The 23,135-nt window shown below is 39.1% G+C and overlaps 1 protein-coding gene across 8 annotated transcripts; it reads right to left on the reverse strand.

Moving 5' to 3' along the window:
- Positions 1–1,837: 1,837 nt before the first annotated feature.
- On the reverse strand, positions 1,838–8,778 carry mbpa (myelin basic protein a). Of its 8 annotated transcripts, none has more exons than XM_063899819.1 (7): positions 8,414–8,774; positions 6,837–6,932; positions 6,492–6,518; positions 5,068–5,088; positions 3,443–3,526; positions 3,309–3,329; positions 1,838–2,936 (listed from the first exon to the last, which is right to left on the reverse strand). In XM_063899819.1, exons 1-6 carry the CDS (start codon positions 8,570–8,572, stop codon positions 3,327–3,329), a joined length of 390 nt encoding a protein of 129 aa, XP_063755889.1. In that variant the 5' UTR covers positions 8,573–8,774; the 3' UTR covers positions 1,838–2,936; positions 3,309–3,326. The 8 variants fall into 8 exon arrangements, with proteins under 8 accessions (XP_063755889.1, XP_063755893.1, XP_063755887.1 ...); XM_063899823.1 differs by having other exon boundaries at positions 8,453–8,749; XM_063899817.1 differs by lacking the exon at positions 3,309–3,329.
- Positions 8,779–23,135: the final 14,357 nt, after the last annotated feature.

A 23,135-nucleotide genomic window follows, 5' to 3' on the forward strand; every position in this document is an offset into this window, starting at 1 on the left:
TGGAATGTTGCGATTTATTTAAAACTCTCTTTCTAAAACTCTGTCGTTCATTTCAGCTCTTCTGCAGCATATTAGTGGAGCACCAGAGGTCTCTCTTGCTCAACGCTTCAGAATCCCTTTCGTGTAAAAGGAAGAGCACTGTATTTAAAGAAGCCTCCTCCATTATGGTTAAGACTCAGAGACAGATGGCGAGAAAATGAATGAGACTGTTCTTTAATGTATTTGGGGGGCAGAGATTTCAATTTCACTAACAAACATGAGGTTTTGATAATCCAAGAGCTACTGTACAAAGAGGAACGCAGATATTGCTGTAGGCCACTATATGCAGCCATATATTGTTTGCTATCAAAGTAAGGTAATATGGTTTTAACGGATACTGACATCTAATATAAATGATATTTTTAGGTTGAACATTTGATTTATATCTAATATTAGATGGTAATTTACTAGAATGTATTACTTTTGAGATGATGTTATTATTCCAGACAACTGGTAGCCGGAAACGTGCTATGGTATATTAGGCTGTTAATGTGAATCCTGAAATGCGTCAAACAGGAAAATTGCCTGATGCGGATCTGAGCCAATATGGCAGGAACATTACATGAGAGATGGAGCTCTTTGCAGACTGGGGACGTGTCCTTGAACATTTCTATCTCAGCATTATTTATAATGATGTGAAACATTGTTTTTTTCTTCCTCTCCACCTAATCCGTGTTCAGAGATCAATTAACTATAGTACAAATTGTACAGTTTGCCGTTTCCTGTATTTAGATATTGCGATTACTGTCTGAGAAATGATTGGCCCCCAGAGGATACATCCAGAGGGTGAGGGGCTTCATTTTGTATGGATCATGGATTGAGTTTGGAGCTAATACAGTACTTTATCCACTTCCCCCTCGTCGGTTATCAGACAGCTTGTTAAAACGTTATTTAGCATTTGCAGTCCCTGCGATCGTCATGGTTACGAACAGCAGTAGGCCTACTATAAATGGGGCCATTATAGTTGTAATGCCTGCCAATAAAAAGGAAAAATATGAAATACCAAAGACGGGAAGAACTTGTTTTTTATTATTTCTTGTTATAGTTAGACATTCCTGCATTTCGATAAAACTGAAATGAAGTCAGTTAGCCTAGCATTGCGATTTAAAGCAGAGGGAAACAGTTAGCCTGACCCCTTTTTTGGCACAGAGTGTTTAGCCTTAATGCTAACCAAGCAAACATGTTTACATACAGCTCTGGAAAAACAACTCCAAATGTTTCTTAAATCTCAATCTCTACATGTATGGCAGCCATTCCAGTGTTTGTTGAATTCCAACACAGAGAAATGTTGTCAGTAGTTTATGGAATACAATAACAAAAAAAAGGACAAACCTATAAATAGTAAAACCGGAAAAACTGATAAGATAAGTTGCAGTGGTCTCTTTATTTCTTCCGGAGCTGTATGTATTATCTCTTTGACTCTCTGCATGAAAGCAAATGAGCACAGTAAGAATGTCAAAAAATTATTATTTAGAGATAAGTGAAATTGTATATTTGTAAATGTATCCCATTCTGTTTGGTACGGTGGCCACCTGCAACCGCCACATTTATAATCCCTCTAATATCAACAAGCGCTCCGGTCCTGTTCCCATCTGTGTGCATCACCTACTAGTGTCCCCTGGTTTCAATTGTGTTGAAGAAATTTCTCCATTTGCATCGTTTTTGAAACTGCAGCGTTGCAACAGAGGGTTTCTCTTAATTTGAGTCTGGTGTAACGTTTATGCATGTGTCAGCCGTTTGGCTACAAAAATCCTTAAAAAGTAAAAGAAAAATATATAAAGACGACAGAATCAACAGATTAAGAGAAGACAATGTGTTTATTTCTAGTTTGGCTGCACATTAAAAACAGAGCTTTACATTAAGAGGAAACATAACACTCTTGGAGCATCTCATGTCAGCAAAAACAGCAACAACCAATTACATTTCTTTTATTATTTATTATTAACAGAATGAAATGGAAAAATAATACTTCAGAACATTTGAATTCACTATACTGTCCATCAGTGCTTCTCATTCCATCTGGGGGCTTCTGCCTTAGACCTTTGAACCACTTACAATCCAACCATCAAATACAACTTTTGCTTGTCATCTTCCTGATGAAACACAAATAATATTACATTTAATTAATGTTGTATTTAAACAGATAATACATGAGATCCATGCAAAAGCTACACATAAGAGAGCAGACCAGTTTTTTAGGACATTCTTTAGTTATGTAACAGTGCATTTGAAAAGGGCATTTTATTTCTTTAAGAGACTTGAATTTGCATTTTTTTAATTACAGGAAGCATAATAAAACACAAACTGTTACATAAAAATAAAATAACTCATATTCTGGAGGTTTCCAGTTGTGTTTTCAAATGCTTTGCAACATACAATTTCACTCGAGCACGACAGCCACAGTGGACAGATCCCCGTCTAGATTTCACATTGAAACAAAACCAAAGGTATATTTGCTGTGTGAGTAGAGATCCTAGAAAGCAGCAAGATACACAAAGCTTCACTCAAGTACAACATGCTGAAGACGGGAGACAAATGAAAAAATCTGACATTAACAAAGCTCAAACAGCTGACACTAGCACCATTGGTGGTTTTTACAGTAAGATATTTTACTAAAAGCATGACCTAGACAAGATATCGGTTGGATTCAAACAAAAACAAGCACTTATATATCATTGGAGAGCGGATTTCATACGTTGTCAATGTCTAAACATACAGGAGGCTGGTGTTAGTGTGTTAACATTTCTTGAGGTTGTGAGACCGCTGCCTGCAAATCAGTTTCCCCTTCTTGTTCTTCCTCTTCTCCCATCGGGGGTGGATCAGTGGTTTGCTCCTCGGCGGAGAGCTTAGAAGATGGTGCTCCAGCGTTTAGGGGGTGGACGGGACTTGGTGTCTCCCTGGAGAGAAGAAAGGATTATAATGAGGTGGCTTTGAAATAATCATCAATTTCTATCCCCAGAGATGGTATTTAAGAGCAATCTGGGGTGAAGGTTCATGGATGATTTGATTGTCGTATACCTCACATTTAATGGGATTTGAGGAGATCATCCACACTGTAAAATAATGCTCAGAATACTGGAGGAAGATGGCATTTGCAGAAACATAATCAAAGGATATGTGTGAGAAATGTATGATAAAATCTATAGATGAAGATGTACATGCTCATAAGCGTGTTAGTTAGATTATGGTGACAGGCTGCTGTGAACTGGAGCTGATGAAAGGTGATGAATGGAAGTGATTTCAATATATTGTATCGATTTATTACTCACTGATCTCTGGTGAGAGCATCACTGTTGCATTTTGAGCAAACACAGACAGGAGACAGTGTTTATTAAGCCCAGTTTTAAAGCTAGAACGAGGACAGGTTGAGTGAAAGAAGATGGTGAATGTGCTGTAGGCTCACCAGGTTGAAGATTCTGGACAGTGTGCTTTGGTCTCTGCGTCTCCTGACCGGCGACTTTGTGCTCTCGGCACGCGGCGAAGAGGCCTAGAAAAAGACGCTCTTTAAACATAGATGGATACCTGAAACCGGGGCCTGCTCTATAATTGCGTGACCATTAACCAGCCTTAATTCATTTTACATTGATGGCCTTTCCTTCTGTACAAGACGGGATACATTTTACCCAAGAGCATCAAAAACGCCTCTAACCAAAAGTCATAAACAAGAACCTTTAAGGTGGCACTTTTATTGCTGTGGGACAAAATCACATATCCACAACTAATAAGTATTTTCAAAAAAGATAAATAAGGTTTCATACTTCCTTATGAGTGCACAACCTTTTGCACATAATCTAATTATATCTCTTTGTTTATCATCCATCCAATTTAATTGCATTGGGATCGACCTCTTGGTGTTTGGATCTATGGGATCATTGAGTTCTCAATGTGCTTTGCTACAAGCTGAATTTCCCTTGTGGACAATAAAGGTGGACTGATGTGAGATTTTAAATTACTTGGAATTTAGAAAAACACATTTAAAGATCTAAAGTTCCTAAAACTGTTTCAATAACTTGTAATCTGAGGGGTAAACAACCAAACTGCAGGTTCGGTTTCTCAACAGTACGATGTGGGAAACAGTTTTCTTGGATCTGTAATTGTCATATTATACCATGGACAGAGATTTGGGGAAAAACATGAAAATGTGACAGGACCAGACAGAACATAACAGCTCCTTTTGAGGGGGGAAGAAAGTGGATGATAAGGACAAGGTCCACTCTGAACTGACATAGAGGACACAACTCTGCCATCACCGTAAAAGGACCTCATACAACGTGGTTGTCCAGGGTCGCCAGACAGAGGAGAAAGCATGAAGATGGCAGAAAGCCTAAACAGAAGGATCGGTGAATCATCACTGACAGAGAGGAGTGGAGGAGTTACAGATAGAAGTGTGAAAGAGGAGGAGGGGCCGATGCAGGTCAAGAGATCCTAAGAGAAAATGTTTACCGGCTGTGGTTCATAAATAGTTGAGCGATTTCAAAGTCATCCAGAAGCAGCGAGTCGCTCTGGATTTAAGCAGAGAAAAATTTATTGAAATTTAAATGAATTTGCCAGCAAGCCGATACTTGGGTGTGTCAGAAATGATAAAATAATTTATTTCTACTTTTGATCTCTGTGGAACTTTCAGCTCATGTGTGTGCAGTAGGTGCAGGTGAGTCAGATTTGCTTTTGTATAAATCTGGATTCCTAATGCTCAGGTATAAAAGAGATTTCTTTTCAAGGAGGAAAGCAGTGAATCATAAAGCAAGGCCGAGACAGAACGAGGGTGGATGTTAGGTCACAGGTGTGCTGCAGTCGAAGGAAACATTGTGGAGTAGCTCTCTACAGACAGATTAAAGTGAAATCATTGAACACACACACATACAAACACACACACACACACACACACACACACACACACACACACACACACACACACACACGCACACACACACACACACACGCACACACACACACACACACACACACACAGTGGTACAGTCAGCAGTGTGGCTTTTGTGGGATTTGAGAGGGGAGGTTTGTGTGACATACCAAGCCCAAGGCGTCTCTCCACTGCACATGAAATGGAAACAGACAGTGAAATAATGAGATGTAGAGATACAGTAAGAGTGTAGTTACCCTGCGTCTGCCTCAACACATCTTTAAATTATCCAGTTCAAGGTATAAAATGGCGAGATTAACTGTGATGTGGTGGAGAATTAGAGTAAATAGCTTACTTTATACAGCTAACTCTGTAGAGTTGAGCGATGGTCACCAACAACCCTAACCCTAACCCTAGTTTGTGACCTAAATTGGTGAATGAAAGATTGAATTTCCTACAAACATTTGTTTTTCTCTTCTCTCTGGTTGAGATAAAAAGGTCAGAAGAGGTTGAAAAGAGAAAATAGGTGAAAACTATTTGGAAAAAGGTCAGAAAACAGCCTCAGGCTTGATTGCACTAACATTTGGGAAAGTCATGGTCCTCAGAGGTTAAGGCCTACTAACTATATCACCACATATGCAAGATGGATTTAACATTCATGTTCCCTTCAGGATGAACCTTAATGGCTATGATTATTCGTGGAATATTCGTCTGGTCGAAATTTCCATTAGTCCAATAGGCCTACTTTGGTTTATGACAAAGATGTACATGCTAAACGTAAGAAATTCTAATCATTCAAAGTAACTTCTGTTTAGCTCTAAATAAATAAACAAACATTAACTTAAAGTAGTGTTTCGTGCTTAATAGTTTAACATGGGCTTAAATCTAGTGTTTAGTGCTAAATAGCTTAACATAAGCTAAAAGAGTATTTAATGCAAACTAAAAATGAGCTAAAAACTACTATTTATGCTAAAACAGATGGACTTTAGCCTAACACTACTGTCATGTAGTGCTAGATTACCCAACATTTGCTAACTAGTTTTTTGTGCTTAACTGCTATGCCATTTTTGCTGTAACAAATGTAAATTTCCCCGCTGTGGGACAAATAAGGGATTTCTGATTTTGATTCTGATTCTGAAAACTAAGATGGCTAATATGCCTGCTACACACCATAATGCTAGCATATTCATTGGTGTTTACCTCACTACACAAGTCGTGTTACTTGACCGAGCATATTTGAAATGATTTTGATTATATTCAATTATGTTTGTAAAAAATACCACAGGGCCAGTGCAGTGTACAAGGATAGCAAGAGCAGCATGCGTTGCGTTCAGCATATTACAATCAGCTACTCCCACTGGGTGGTGCAAAAGTTATATTTTCCCACATAAAAACGCATGTAGGTATCCATTGACGCACCAAGTGGATATCAAATAAAAATCGTCCTAAAAATATATGAAAGACAACTTTTATGTAGACGAGGAATCTAAACTGAATCAGAAAGAAAGGATCAGTGCCTCTCTCCATCTTCACCCAGTGGCTATACCTCTGGAATGAACAACAGAACAAGATTGGTGGAAAAAATGAGACTCACCCTGGATTTAGGTTGAGGAGAGGTAACCTGAGAGAAAACAATTAACAACAGAATGACTGATTGTACTGTGCATGACAAAATAAAAAAACACTATCTTGAACTGCTGGGTGAAACTTCCCCAAATGTCTTTTTTCTTTAAATAAATATGTAAATGAAACGGTTTAGCTTTGAAAGACTGTCGCTCTATTGATGCCAAGAGTTAGAGCCAAAGTAAATCTGAGGAAGTAACTGAGAGTTCAGTAAATAGGATGAAATGGTTTTTTTTGTGAGGATGTTATAAACAAAAAATGATGATGATTATGATGATGTTTAAAATATGACATTTGTTTAATTCAAGAGACATACCAAGCTCCTGAAGAAATGCACCACAGCATTTTCCTTGGTCCGACGTCGAGCGGAAGACTGCTGGGGTGAGGCGGGCCCATGACCCCGGAAGGACCCCTATGAGGATGAACAGAAATCAAGTAACCGCGTGTGTTTACATTGTAATGTTACCACAAGATCAAGAACTGCCTCATTGAAACCGCATGGATATAACTCAGATATAACTCCGATTTTTAAACCTTTAAGCACCGCGTAACTCAACAGAATTATTAAGATCTTTTAGACAGTATATTTATAATAGAGTAGCTTGGCATGAGCATGAAAAGACATATTTCATGAAAATCGGTCTCAGCCGCACCATACCTCCTATTACAAGAAATGATTGTAGTTCCAAGGCCCTATGGCTGTCAATCTGACAAAAGTAAATGAACAGACTATAATCATGTTCTATGATAGGAGACCTGATATTATATTAAATTGAGGCAATTAAAATAGTTGAATTAGTCCCCCTTCTTTCAAATGAATGAGTATGTTTCATTGAGACTGAACATATCACTTTAATAAAAAAGAACGTTATACAAATACCTATAATTATTACCACCGTGTTGTATTGTGTCATAAGTGCAAGGAAGAAATCTGTAACATATGAGGGAAAATATCTGAGCCAAGAACCCAAAAGTCCATAACATCTGAGACTCTGCTTCTCCAATGTATCACACCCTTCCCAGCAGAGTATTGAAGAACTTGAAAGTTAGATGTTAGTTACTGTATGATGGATTTTAGAATGCTGTAACAGCAACACACCTAAAAGCTTCCCCTTAGATTCAGCATTTGTACAGTTACAGCCACCTTAACTTTTTGGTCCCAGTCTACATTTTTATAATTATAAGAAAGTGCTTTGGAGGTCCTGTAGCATCTTGCAGAATATGGTTAATAACAGGTGGATGTTTGCCTTAATATTAAAATACAAGCCACACGTAATAGATATGCCACTTCCAAACTCTATGAAGGAGTGTCTGGGCGGGGAAATGATCCATCAGTGCTATTCTCTCCTTTAAGCAGATATACGCTCAAAAAAAATCCCCCACACATTTTTCTCCTTAAAACTAGTAATTGCCCTTGAAATGTGTCACAATATCTGAGAATGTGTTAAATTCAATCTAATCTGATTTTAAAATCATTTTGAAAGGTATTTTGAAAGGTTTTGAGGCATAAAGAAATTGAAATACACTGTACTGAAAACCATGATTTCGTATTTCTTTTTGTATATTGCTTCATGGGTTAAGACATGTATATTGCTTCATGGGTTAAGACATGTGTATTGCTTCATGGGTTAAGACATGTGTATTGCTTCATGGGTTAAGACATTTTTCTGCATTTTTTACTTTACAAATCCAGTGGTTAATCTTGAGAAATGCATATTTGCAAAGTGTTTTCCCTAGCTCACGGGGCAGCAGCAACATACTTAAATTGCCAACAAATGTTCAAAATACTAAAATCAAGTACCTTTCTGTTGTAGTGCAATGAGGAAAAATAATTGAATTTCAGCGTTCTTTAACATTAAGGTTTAAAATCATTAGGCTCGGGAAGTTCCTGACCTGAACCGATCCTTTAGATGCAGATGCATGGAAGCTCACCTTGCTCCTTTTCTTCTTGTCTCCTCCAAAGAACTTGGTAATCTGATCCATGAGACCAGGCTTCTTCTTTTTCCTCCCGAGCCCGAAACTGCTCTGCCCTGAGGTGCTCGCTGTAGCCATGCTAGTATTGGGTGGAGATGGGTGGGGTTGACCTCTCCGTCCACGCAGTTGTCCTCTTCCAAGTCACTCACAGCCCACAGTGCCAACCCTTGACTCCGCTGCTCCTTCAGGGTGGTTTGCTGGCCCTCTGACGCTCAGGGGCCGTCTTTGAAGGTGTCGATCCCTCGGCCGCCGGGCACCATGGGACGTGAGGAGGGTCAGGTTGGGGGGGTGCGGTGTGGCTGTAGTGGCAGTAAGGCTTTGGCTGGGCTCCAGACATTCTTTGGAGCTTCAGTGGCTGTCACTGCCGCCCTCCGAATGGGTCCGCCATTGTTCCTCTCCCCATCTGCCTCACCCGGCCGCGGAAACAACAACCGTTTACTCTGAGTCTGCACTCACACCATGATACAAAGCAGCCCGCCACTGCGAGGCCATTGTTGAATCGGGCTCATATATCCTCTCAATGGATTGTGTTTAAATTGGATGTATAGTCACCCAGATTAACATAAAGAGAGGAGACAAGAACGGCTTGTTGTGTGAAAACCTGTGAACACGAGCCAAGTGTCTGTCTGATATGATATACTGGTGATTTTGCATGTTTGGATTGTCTACAATTTTGTGTTTTCATATTGAAATAAATTAAATCCATACAGCTATAGCCCTAACTGCACGTTTCTGATGAATAGACATTCAAAGGTTGTATTTCAGAGTTGAAATAAAGGATAAACCAAATAAAGGATTTAACCAAATGTATGTTTTACTGTAATAAAATGGCCAATAACGGTACATTTAATGTATAGGTCCAATGCATACAATGGGTAAATGTATTGTTGCTTTGTCATCTGTTGTTTTAAAGACTGAAATGAAACTTGAATTGCTGAGAAAACAAATTTGGTTAACCAATATTTTCATCTGTAATTGTTTGTTTTAGATGCATGATTTTTGAATGTCTGAATGTTTGGCAGTCTAACTTTGGATTTCATTTGCCATTGTATCACATTTCAACACTACCAGGAGTCCTGGATGTGTTGTTTCACCAGCAGTGGTTTGCAGCAGCCAGTGAACAAAGCAGGATCTGTTGCAGGGCAAGTTGTGTCAGAAAACACCCCTGCAGCATCAGAATATTAATATTTTAGAACAGATGACTTGTTGTTATGGCTGCTACTTATTCAAAATCTCAAAGGATCTTTAGGAGACCAGAAAACAAAACTGTGTGGCCCAGATGTATCTGTTTTGAAATCACAGAACATATGAAAAATGAAAACAGTTCATAATGAATATTTTAGGAATGATTAATCCAATACTTTTAGAGAATTTATCCAGATGAGCATAACAAGAGAATGCATTGTAAGAACGTGAAACAAAACTTGACTGAAGTTTTGATAGTCAGGCGTATAGTGATCTAAAATAACACAAGGAAATATTTCTCAAAGATACCAATACATTGAATACATAATTATATCGCCATCACTGAGGAGATAATGTGTCTGCTTGTGTGTGTGTGTGTGTGTGTGTGTGTGTGTGTGTGTGTGTGTGTGTGCGCGCATCTGTCTGTATATTTATATTTTGAAGTGTATCACAAGATTGTTTGATACTGTTATTGACTGTCCTCAATATCTTTATTTTAGCATGCCAAACAAGATAATTATATGTTAATATGTTACGTTTTGTTCAACCAATAGCCCCCGGAGCCTAGCACCGACTACAACGTTGCCTATGCGGTTGGTAATGCCCCGCCCCTCCCTGAGAGAGTGCAGTGTCTGTGAATGCAGCTCCAGGCCTAACTCTTCCACCAAATACTCCCCTCATTAGGGCCTATAAACCACCTGTTGGACTTGGTTCCTTCCTTTGGCCCTCTCCTCGGTCGTAGTTGGTGGTACAGGTAGGCAGGTTTATTTAATCGATACACATGTTGGCCTGCTCACTTGTACCTTTTTTAGTTGTTGTCCTGCTTACCAGTAATCACCTTCACTGATTGCTGTGGTTAAAGCCCTGGGGCGCACAGCTGATTGCTGTTGTGCAGATTGCCGTGACTTGGTGAGTATATAATAGTAAGCCCCCAGGTGGTTTCTGTCCACATTTGTCTTCTAATGTTTGACAGGAGAAGAGCTAGTAAGCTCGTAGTCTTTAGCTGCAAGCTATTAGCATCCATTTGCCATAAGAGGAGTGAACCTTTTGTAAATGGAAAATGCATCTGACTTGCTCAATTTGCAGAAGACTTGCAATTGTGTTTGATGTTTTTTCAATCAAACATCACAGCAGTGGTCGTTACAGACACACCTAGTCCCCTTTTCCTGAGTCACTCGAACGTGGACCGTCCTGTTCTAGAGCTGTCAGACTGAGCTCATTTAGAAGAAGTCTGATAGCAGGAATCTTCCGTTGTGTTTATGGTGAATAAAGCAAAGAAATGCATAGTAGCCAAAACCCATAATAAAATCTGAGGCTGTGAAGATATTCTGTCATGCAACAGCGGTGACACAATGTCAAGATTTTGCTGTCATAAAACGATTAAAAAGTGCTTGTATTTTTTTATGAAACACTTCAAAGAATCTCTCTCCAGCACCTTTCTGTACAAAGTGGTTTCTTTTGAAATGGATATAAGTGTTGGGAAAGGTTAGGTAACAGTCATATTTGTGGGATGATAAGGTTGGGTTATGGTGTGGGTGGAGCGTCTGGAACCTGGCTGTCAGACTAACAGTAGGGGTACGTCTTGATGAGCATTGTGGTTTATCTACCCCCCAGGTGTAGCCCAGAACTTTACCCGCTGAGCCATCATGCTACCTTTCAGAGAGACGAGAGTAAAAGGATTTGTGGAGGGAGTATGGTTAGAATTATAACTATATATTGGAATCAGTGATCCACAGGTGGTAGAATAAACGAGACAGGTGATTGAATTAATAGGAGAGCAGGGTCTTATTCCTGAACTATATTAAATACAATGTCATTATGAGAACACATAAGGAGAGCAGCAGACCAAACCTTTTTGAAAGCAGATGAAATGGGACAGTAAAAATGACACAGGAGAGATGATTTGATTCCTGGCCTCGCTCCACTTTGACAAAATGAAAAAAATACTTGACCCACTTTCCATTCATGGACTCTCACAGAGGTACAGTGTGTTCTAAACCTTGAAATGAGATGAAAAACATTCTGCTGTGGCTAGTTTCTCCTCTGCAATGCTGAGTTATATCTAAGCTTCATTACAAGATAAATCTGGAAGGATCTAATCCTGCTTCTCTCTCTTTCAGTCCTCCTGCTGGTGTCTGCACAGCTGGACATTGACAACATATTCTCCTCTTTCAAATGAAGCTCTTGTTCTTCTTTTTTTCAAGTTAAACAACATTCAAAGTAAATCTAAGTCACAGTACGATATAAATCAAATGATATATGGCCAGCGTTGCAAGATAGCCATAAGGATTGACTTAGAAAAAACACTGATATTCTATAACACCCTCCACCAAGGAGGTTATGTTGTCTGTTTGTTTTCTTTGTTTGGCTGTTGTAATAACCAAATAATATTGGTTCACATAAAACATATTTCAGAATTTTATTTAACACTTTGAAATTGTCCATTTGGCCTTGCAGGAGGTTGGCTCTCTTCGAGTTCCTTTTGATTATTCTAGCTGAATATCTCTAATGACGGCAAATTCAGCCCCTTTGAGTTATCTCAACAGATCCAGACTAATAGCGATGGAATTTGGATCAGACATTCAGGTTCACTCTTATGGTGAAGAGTTCTGCGAAATGCATTGGCCCACAATTTTGTACAGTCATTCGTGGTAATCACATAATTAATCATAAGCATGGAAACATGTCCCAGTAGAGGCACTAAATACAAATATGATCCTTAGAAAAGGAACCGGAGTTAATCATATGGTGAACATGGCTGACATGATGTTAATTAACTTAACAAGAGCATGCTAGCGTTGTTACTGTGAGAATATTAGCATGCTAATAGTAGCATGAAGTTCAAAGTACCACTGGTGCTTTCTGATTTGCTTTCATATTATTATTTAACATTGCTTGAAATGCAAGAACACAAATGTCTATAGAAGAATAAGAACTCTAAGTAACACATGAACATAAATTATTGGAATCCAACTGTGTCCTTTTGGTGCATCATTTGCAGAAATGCACTAAGCACCAGGTCAACCAAAATTTAGCCCTTACAAATACACATACAAACCCTAAATCTGTTCATATTTTGGCAGCCACATATGCTTCAGATCGAGAGTGTTCAGAAAAATAAGACACAATGATTCAGAGGAAATCAAAGAAACTTGTGATCTTTATTTGAACTCATGTGTTGAGGAATCCTACAAATGAAAGTGGGTGAAACTTTCATCTAAACATGAGGGCCCATATCACTGCAGTCTATGGAGGCAACATAGCTGCATAGTTTCCTGTATAAACACAGTAAAATGGGGATGGACTCAGAGGGAGACATGTTTGTCCACTCTGCCTGGCACACAGAGCCCCGTCTGTCTGAGCTGCAGGGCCGAGCTCGGAGCAGCACCCACGGCCTCACAGGGTGGGGTGCAGGAATGCAGGGTGTGGGCTCACCACACTGCTTGTGCCCTCATGTCCAGAAGAGTCTTGGATTTGTTCCTGGGGCAGGAAGATCGAGGCGGATTGCAGGGGAAACAATAGCGGCCATTGGGAGAGAGCTGTGGGACACAAACGCGGGAGATATCCTCAAACCCCGACAGGAATGTCCATACAGACCAAAGACACCCACTCAGAGAAGCAGCTGAATATATCTGCTGCTGGAGATAGGGAGAAAGAAAGCCTTTCAGTGTCTCATCATATGTGCAGAAACGAAGATAGAAGAGATTTGTAGCTTTTATAAAAATTAAGCTAACATTTTGAATGACCTCTGAAACTTTAACGCATCAGCTGGGGGGAGTTTACAGAGTGAGTTTGATGTTGTAACATGGTTTGCCTTAGTAATTTTATAGACAAATTCACAATCCAGTATTAAGAAAGCATCAACTAATGCTAACCCTAACCCTTTAAACACAAGATCGGAAGTTTCATCAAGTTTAAAGTCTCTGTGTTTTTAAAACTATCCCCTATGCACCGTTTTTAAAATCATATAATCATCTGAGGAACACACAAAATGTAATGTTTAATTTTTAGCCATAAAAAACAAACCTGTGGTTTTACTGGAAATGTAGCATGGTTCAGGGGCGGTTCTAGGTTGGCCAACAGGGGCCAATGCTTCTGTAACACTGAGCTTTGGGGCCCCCTTCCGAAAGAAGAGTCTAACCATTTGTGATAGTGTGGCAGCAAAGACTTTGCTGTGACATAAGCCAAAATATGAGTTATGATATAAAGCTCATCAGGTCTTGATTTAATTAAGTCTCTAACTCTTAAAATTCTCCTGTTTTTGTGGAAAACCAACATTTGTGTTTGAGCCATGGTCATTATCCTGTTATTTTGAGAAAACCACATTTGTTATTTCAAATTATGGGCAGATAATATAATAAATCAACTTGTTATCACTGGACAGCAATTCAGGACTTATATTTATGCCCCTTTAAGGTAAATTATAAAACCTTTCAATCAATTTATCCATCTGGGCCTTAATGAAACAAAGGACCAGGCCCTTGTCATGTCACGCCTTGACTACTTTAACTCCTGGCTGGTCTGCCTGCAAGTGCGATCAAACCTCCCCAGTTTACCCAGAGTGCAGCAGATTGACTGGCTCTCAACCTGCAAAAGCTCTCCATTCACTGGCTTTCCTAATCCAAGACACTGGTACTGGTCTACTGTTCTGAGAATGGATCCCGTTCTTCCAAATCCAGGCCTTGGTTGAACCACACACTCCAGCACGTGCACTTTGCTCTGCATCAGCCAGTTGGACCCAGAAACACTTCAAATAAAACACGCCTGTTTGTAATCCCGGCTCCAAAATGGTGGTATGAGCTCCCCATTAATAAAAGGACAGCAGCAAGTCTACACATCTTCCATTGGTTATTAAATTCAACAAAAACACATTTAAATAATAAGCACTTAAAGAGTTTAGCCTATTAAAAACTAATGCACCAGCACTTAAAATGGTTTTGCTTATTTGAAGCCAATCCATCTATACTTTTCTTGTTGTTCTGAGTTTGTATCCTCATGTTTTTTTTGCACTTACTATAAGTCACTTTGGTTAAAAGTGTCATCTTCTTGAAATATAATGTATTTCTTCCTTATATCCATCCATTTGTGCTTCCATCCATGGTGGCAGGAGATTAGTGCCGAAATGGTTGTGGAAATGCGTGTCCTTGAGAGCTGCCTTTATACAAAAATAGAGGGTTTTTTTCATTCACTGACATATTTTCCGTCACTGAAGAAGCGCACTTCTTGGAAGCTTCAAAGCCTTGACGTCTGCAGATGATATTTACATAAGTAGATTCTTGAATTGCTTTGTACTTCTTATTTTTATAAAAATCCACCAGTGACTAAAGGTAAAAGGCGAAAAACTTGATTATGTCCAGCTATTTGTCTTTGCCAGTGAAAAGCTTTGTTTTGCTGTGTGTCACCCTGGATGACCTCTGCGTGTCACATCCAGACCCTGCAGCCTATGGATGACAACATAACTATGATGCTCAGCCGCTGATGTCACCATTAAGGGGACACTCTGGACAAGAAAAGTCTCTACACTTCCTTCTTTTGATGAAACAACGTCTAATTGTTTTCCATTATGCATTCTATAAATACAGAACCAGTGCCTTTAAAGCTGACAATACATGTAATGTTGATTTTCTGATGCATTTTGTGTCTTCATTGTCTATGAAAATTCCCATTGTCTGAGCTAATAGGATCATCCGCCAGATATGAATGGTTTCTTTTCCCACAGTGCGTCCTCACAGCAATCCTTTTGGCCGGTAAACAACTCCATGCAAATGTCTTGGTGGTCCAAAGCCAACGATTCCATCAACATTTGGCAGGAGCCATGCACAGGGCCCGGGGATAATGCTATCATTTGTCTAACACCGCAACAATATCATGCTCTCTTGTTTCAAATGGAGGCCCAGAGGATATTTTTGAGCGCCTGCTGCTATAAAAGGATTGCTGTACACAAAAGGCTTTTCTGATTTGAAATGTCAGAAAACAAAAAAAGTTACACATTGATGACGTTCATTTACTGCATGCAGTTTTTGAGTATTGTTTTCATTCACATTTGGAGGTCCACAACGCCATCAGATTTATATAGTAGCATCGACAGGTGCACACGTGTTACAATGGCACAAAATCATTTCCAATGGGAGAAACATGCTGCGGTTTCAAAAACAATTTGCCAAAACACATGCAAATGAAGAAATAGCTTCACTAACTTGACAAAACATGCAAAGGGTTTACTGAAAGCACTGCATAAAAAAATGGAGGCATTTAAAAGTGATGCACACAGCTGGGATCAGAGCGCTTGTTGACATTCGGGGATTAAAAAGTTGGCCAACTGTCACTGCTGCAGAGTTAGTCTGTTTCATAATTGTTAGTATTTAACAGTATATTTGAAATGACTAGGTTGGCTACATTATCTAGCTGGCTTACAGCAGATCTACAATACTATCAGAAGGTATTATGCAATCAACTTGGTAAAATAAGCCAATCAAATTACATTTTAGGTTACCTTTCAACAACAGTGACAGCTGGCCAACTTTATAAAGCCCAAAAGTTAAAAAGCGCTCCGTTCCCAGAATAGTGCAACACTGTTTAGTGCCCCAATTTCCGCTGTGTTTTGAGCTTCTTGCAGCGTTTCTTTATTTGCACCATTATGTTTACACAGAGCTTTTAGTGAACCCTGCGCATGTTTTTTCAAGATGGAGAAGATGTTTCTTCATTTGCATGTATTCGGCACTTTTGTGTTTTTATATCTGCATCGTTTTTGAAAGTGCAGAGCTTTTCTCCTAATGTAAGTGTCTTGGGGCCGTTGTTGTGCGTTTGCACCTGTCGACAACCGTAGCATGTGAAGAAAAGTATGACACGCAACAAATGGATGTCATTTAGGCATTTTGATGTAATATGGGTATTAAAGTCCATCATCATTGTTCGCGACCTGAAAATGATCACGATTTTCTCTATGATATAATGTCATTTTCACATTTTTACATTTTGTGCATTACAGGTATAAACTAAAGAACACATCCTCTTAATTGAACAAAAGAGAATTTACAGTTTAAGGATTAAATGGGTTTTTCTTTTTTCTCTCATTCTTCTGCCTCACACCTGTCAAATAATGTGCAAATGAGACGTTTTTCAGAAATTCACAGCATATTTAATCTTCACTTGACACTCAACCGTACTGCTTTGTGTTCATTCGATTCACAGATTTCCTGTTCTGCAGCTGGGTTAGGGTTAGGGTTAGTTAGGCACTGACAGACAATACAAAGCTACAGACGAGCATCAAGCAAGCTGTACAGTATACAGACTACACTTTCATCAAGCCTTTTTTCTCACTCCAAAGATGTGATTTTTCTTGTCAATGATGGAATCCTAATGCAGGGTTCAGACCGAAAATTGCTTTTGACTGTTACTCCACAACTAAGTATAGCCCCATGTAGTATCATCTGCAAGGATGTTGTTGGGGCTATAATCTAAAATAAAAAAAATAAAAAAAGCTTTTCAATAGCATCTGTTTGTGATCAGAAAACCCTTTAAAAGGACAACAAAAATGACTTACCTTTCTTCTGTTCCATAGTTCTTATAAACATTTATATGACATACGATGTACAGAAGATGCTTGTTCACATGTGTTTAATGCCCATACAGGTCTCAGTTTAGAGATTGCAGTTCCACAGACAGCCCTTCCCCTTTAAATGTCTTTGTCCATTTTGCCATCATTTTTCCTGCTAGTATTTTAGTGGGTTCCAAACAAGGGAATGTTTACTTGTTTATCATCTTCACTAACAATATGTATGAGAGGATGCAAAATTGAGAATCATTTACCTCCAAATGAGATGCAATTAATGCCACCTGGAACACACTGGTGCTAATTTCGGAGATCCACTCTGATTGGCAAAAAGGAGCAGGGGGACCTGGTATAAAAGGTTTTGGAAAACAGCAAAGGGGTTGGTCTGTTTATTCACTCTCCAGGAATTTGGAGAAAGTCTGGGGATTTTTGTACTGCCATGAAAGAGCTTCCTGCCATTAATGACGAAATAAAATCTCTCAGATTAGAGTGTGACCATGTTTATCAGGATGTTTCAGTCAGGGCCTTTCCATATGAGCCTGCCTGCAGCATGGCAGTATACAACCAAGGTCACTGAACACAACACACTGCTTACAGAAGTCAAGTGTAATTTCTCTATGGCAACCTATTTTCCAGCTTCATCACTGTAGCAGTTCAACAGAACTGATTAGCAAGCTCTGAAAAGATGCTGCCGCCCTACTGTTTTTGTAATAACACAACTTTTTTGACTGGCATGCCAAAAAACATTTCAGAGGTTTCTCTCGCTGTGCTGGTGATGATTTTCTGGGCTCATGTGAAGTGTAGTTAAAAGTACTAGGCTAACCACCTGCTGTTCCTAATTCATTGTGGCACAACAAAACATGTGCAGCACCCTGGCATTTTCTGAAAAATAGATGTGATAAGTAGGTAGAAAAAATCTTTAATCATAAGCAGCATGCTTCAGGGTTTACTAGAAAAGAAAAGAAGAAGAAAAAAAGACATGGAGTTCAAAATGTAGTGCACAAAATCCTGTGAAACATTATTTAGAATGACTCCGCATTTGTATGCACTTATTTGCCTTGAAATGCTCTAAATCATAAAAGACACATTTACAAGCATGTGTGTTTCATCTTAAGGTGGACACAGACATTTTCATCAGACAAAATTGGCAATAGTTAGGAAATGAACACAGAAAAATCACCTCAAATTAGTCTCTTAGTCCCCCCCATATACAGTACAGTAAAGAGGCCCATATATGTTCAATAGGTTTTTATGCATGTAAATTGTTTGCCTGCATGTTAACATCCTCCTTTTAGTCAGCTGATTTTTGCTGGAGGAAAAGGTTGTAGTTTGAAACAACATTGAGAAAAAATATGTGACAAATATAATTTAATGTGCATGCTTTTTCCACTTGGATGCTTTATGGAGCGCCACGTTCCCTCCTGCTGTACATTGCATGTACAGAATATGAAATCAGGTTTGTGTGACGTGTGTGTGTGTGTGTGTGTGTGTGTGTGTGTGTGTGTGTGTGTGTGTGTGTGTGTGTGTGTGTGTGTGTGACACTGAGCACACAGGTTTACAACATGTATCTTTAGCAAATAAAGGTTACAAATGAAATGTCCTCTGGCTCCAGACAAGATGTGATAACAGCCATGTTTGAGTTTGCACTTGACACAGTGTCACTCAAGAAAGATGGTGGCATTGTAAAGACATGAGCATGGAGGCAAACCTCCCTCACGCCCTCTACTGCTGGTGTGAGGAACTGTGATATGCAAAAACAGAGATGGTGGACAAAATATGCATGATGAACAAATATAGGCTTCAGAGGGCTGCAATTACAAATACACTTCATCCTACTGAGACTGTACTACAGAGGTGCTAACATGACATAATGAACACCTCACTGACTTACAGTGTCAAAGAAAAGTAAAAATAATACAAACACATATCTTAGGCTAACACATATCTGTGCCTTACTAATGCTCAGCTATGCTGCATTTATCTGAAGCACATTGTCCAGTGTTTAAAATAGACCTATTACATTAATTCCAATACTGTAGTTAAGTATAATTTCCTTGAAACATGTCTTTGTACTTCTACTACACCACACTTCAAAGGGAAATGTTATTTTTATTAATATATTCACCTCACAGCTTTAGATACTTTACAGATGAACATTTAAAAAAACAAACATATCATCAATTTAAATAATTTGATCCTAAAATATGATGCTTTGTATAAATATATCTTCTATTAGTTAAAGCGGTTCAAATGTAACCCACCCCCTTCACCTGGAACATTAAAATGCTGCTATACAAAAATCTAGGTATAAATGAGCAAAGTATTTTAACAGAGCAATATAGCTACTTGTACTGTATTAGCTAACAATAAATCCAAGTCCTGTGTCCATCAGTGTCATCCAAGATACATACTCAACATTTGACCAAAAATATTTATGAAATTAAACAAGATTTTCTTTATAGAAGTAGCAGCTGTCTTTTCTCAACAGCAAATCTTGTTTAAATATTGTTTTCCGATTTATATTAGTATTCAGTGTCTCTCCTGGGACATGTCTCCATGCTTTAATGTTCAAAAAGCTCTTTACTTTGCTCATACTGCCTGTGCTGCAGCACCTGTATTCACCCTCTGTCTGAAACCATAGCCCAGTCTGCTCTGATTGGTTAGCTGAGTGCTCTGTTGTGATTGGTCAAATGCTTAGAGATGTCCCGCCCCTTAACCTAACACGTACAAAGAGTTGAAGCGCTAGCCAATAGAAAGGCAAGTGTTACTTAGAGATGTCACTATGTTACGGAACTCAACAAAGGACAACATTGGAGGCGTTTCAGGCGGGGAGTGGGGGAGTGTGTGGGAGAGAACCTCACAGGGATTTGAGCCTTGGCAGAGCATTTACATGCACAAACACCTATATAACGCACTACAGGAAAAAGAAAAACCGGAGAGCATAATCGGGCCCCTGTACTTTATGTGTCTGCCTATATATTACAAATACTACTATTTCAATAAACAAAATTGAGCCTATTTTGCAACCTGATTTATCTGAGGAACACATCCATGTTTTATTTTCTTATTATGATGGTTATGGTATTATGATAATGCATTTGAGAACTAAATTCAATTAACATTATATTTAAATAGGTTTTCTTGCAGAATAACATTAAGAAAATAGTTTGAAATGTCAGTCTTCAGTTTTCGGACATTAAATATTATTGGGAACAGACTTTACATTATATTAGTAAATATATCTCCCATAGTAAAAGAAAATTAAGTTAGCCTGACCAAAACAAACCCGAAGGTCTGTCAACAGCAAATCACACAAACGGCAATCTGCAGCTCCCAGCTATTTAGCAGGCACGGTCAGTCCATTTCCAATGATTGAGGTAATGGATGTGCTGTTGCTGTGCTCTCCTCTCGTAGCTCAGTGTCATGGTAACAACAGGTCTGAGCTAAAGGGCTGTCCAGCTGAGAGGAGGAGCAGCAGGGTCCAGAGCAGCAGATCTTCATATGCCTCTAACAAGCTGGGGGAGAGAGGGTCGCAGAGGAGGGAGTGGGATAATGCAGTGATACAGGTTCATATCATGATATCATTGAGGTGAATCAGTCACAGAGAGCGCCGTGATCCTGCCTTTTAGAACTCCATTAGTCCGCTGAAAGGTCCTCTCCATGTTAAATTATATGTTACATTGACAGGAAGACGTTTACTTCACTCCTAATACTATATCATTCCCTTGAGTCAATGTTAGTATGTGTGCTTATGCCACTGACTACACAATATTGTCATCTGTGCAGTTGTCACCAGATAAGGTGATCATGGGGACATAAATCCATTTGACCTTGAGGCATGACCAAGACCAACCAAAGTTGGCGTCCTTCAGGACACATGTGATGTCATCAAGAAGAATGTGCTACGAGCTTTCCTCTCCTATGAATAAGAATGTAACAAACAGTAGCGGCATGTACATGTGCACGTAAGTGGTGAAGTAGTGAGTCCTAAAACCCTGAAATGACTTAGTATTTTATCACTTCCAGCTCCCTTGTCTGGAAGTCTATGCTTTTTTTGAACGTGTTTTGGTTAGATGCCTGAAATAAGGTCCGTGGTTAACAAAAGCTGAAGTGATGTTCACGTTTTTTTCCACAACATAAAATACATCAGTAAATACCCCACTCCTAAATGTCTGAAGCTTCTATGAGTCATACAAAACGGCTATCAAGTGACATAATGAGACTACTAAACATCATTACGTCCATCATTAGCCACCTTTAGTTTAGCATTGGTGACGTGCAGCCATGCAGTTGTGATTTCGGTTGTAAATAGCCTATGGTTAGCTTTTTACTTCTAGTGATTGCATTTATGCTTCAAAACTCTGTAAAAAGCGTATAGCAAGAATCAGTAATATGTGGAGATTATCCTACTTGACAAAATGTGTAAGTGTCATTATTTACTGTAGTTTTTTCATTTGTGTTTATATTTGCCAATGCTATGCTAACTTTCCTGTTGGCCTACAGAACCAGTCATGACGGCAACACTCCATAATGCTGTCTGTTTGAAAAAACCTAAAGAGAAAGATCCAACAACAGACCTTTCCATTGTTACACTGTTCAACCTGCAGCATCAACAACATCTTTACCTTTCACATCGTTGCTCTTTTGCCTCACCATGTTAACAATTGAAAGCGCTAGTGGTCAAAGTCACCTTGTGAGGAAACACACTTCAAAAGGTGGCGTGGTTTATTTCTACTCTGAACTACAGAGTACATGGAACACTACATGGAACAAATTAACGCAGATGACACCTGGTCTCGTGTAGGGGTCTGGCTTTAATCAGCTGATGTCATGTAATCTGATCCAGGTATCAAAGAAAGTTGTACATTCCTGTCAATCTTCCGTGAATCATGACCATGAGATGTTTGAAAAATGCTTCACAAGGATTTCTGTGTAAGGGGACTTTAATTCCCTGACCTGGCCCTTTAAGAAGAAGCAGCACCTTTAAATGTCTGAGACTCTATTTTTGTTCATTTCTCCCACTGTAAAGTAAACCCAATCCAAATAAGGGAATGATGACTTGTTTAGCATCTTCACTCACAATCTGAACTATGTTCTGTTTTTGCCTCTTAAGAGGGCATTTAAATCATATTCTGTCAAAGCAAAATTGAGTCTCATTAAGCTCCAAATGAGTTGCAAAGGATGCCACCTGGGGAACAGTGGAACTAATTCCAAAAATTCTCCCTAATTGGCCACAGACAGCAGGTGACAGGGTATTAGGTCATAGAAGACAACAACCAGGTGGCTCTGTTGTGTCCCTCTCTAGGAAAATGGAGAAAGGCTGGTATTCTGTATAATGCGAGGATCTGTATTCAATGTTTGAAAAATATCCTAATGGATGAGTCTAGTGAAATTGGGTCTTATCTGAGTTGCAGGTATGGAACATCAACAACTGCATGCTGGTATGTAATTCCCACTGTACAGTATGCCAATATTAACAAAGACATTAGCATGGATGAAATCACCTGTCTTATTGATGATAATTACTGTTAGAAGTTCAAACAAGAATAACGTGTTTTCCTTTGAATTGGGATTACAACAGTAGAAAACTGTGATCAAATGTACTGCAGAGTTGTCTCATAAGCAGCCAGCATCTCCCCAGCTGAGTCTAATATATATAAGTGGCAGATTTCTAGAGTAGATATAAAGAGACAGAAGAATATCTAAAAAGATATTTGGACCGGCATTGGTAGCCTTTATTGGTGCTTCGAGTTGGCCCTTTACTGAAAAAGTCTAACAAAACATGTTTTGTTAGTGGGTTAATTTCTATCCGCACCGACTTTGCATATTGTTTCTGTTTGTGTTTTTCTTCACTGATTTAATTTAAGGTTTTGTCGTCTAATGTCGTTATATACTGTTTGGGAA

The sequence above is a fragment of the Eleginops maclovinus genome, chromosome 13, assembly GCF_036324505.1.
Source record: "Eleginops maclovinus isolate JMC-PN-2008 ecotype Puerto Natales chromosome 13, JC_Emac_rtc_rv5, whole genome shotgun sequence".
Lineage (NCBI taxonomy): Eukaryota > Metazoa > Chordata > Actinopteri > Perciformes > Eleginopidae > Eleginops > Eleginops maclovinus.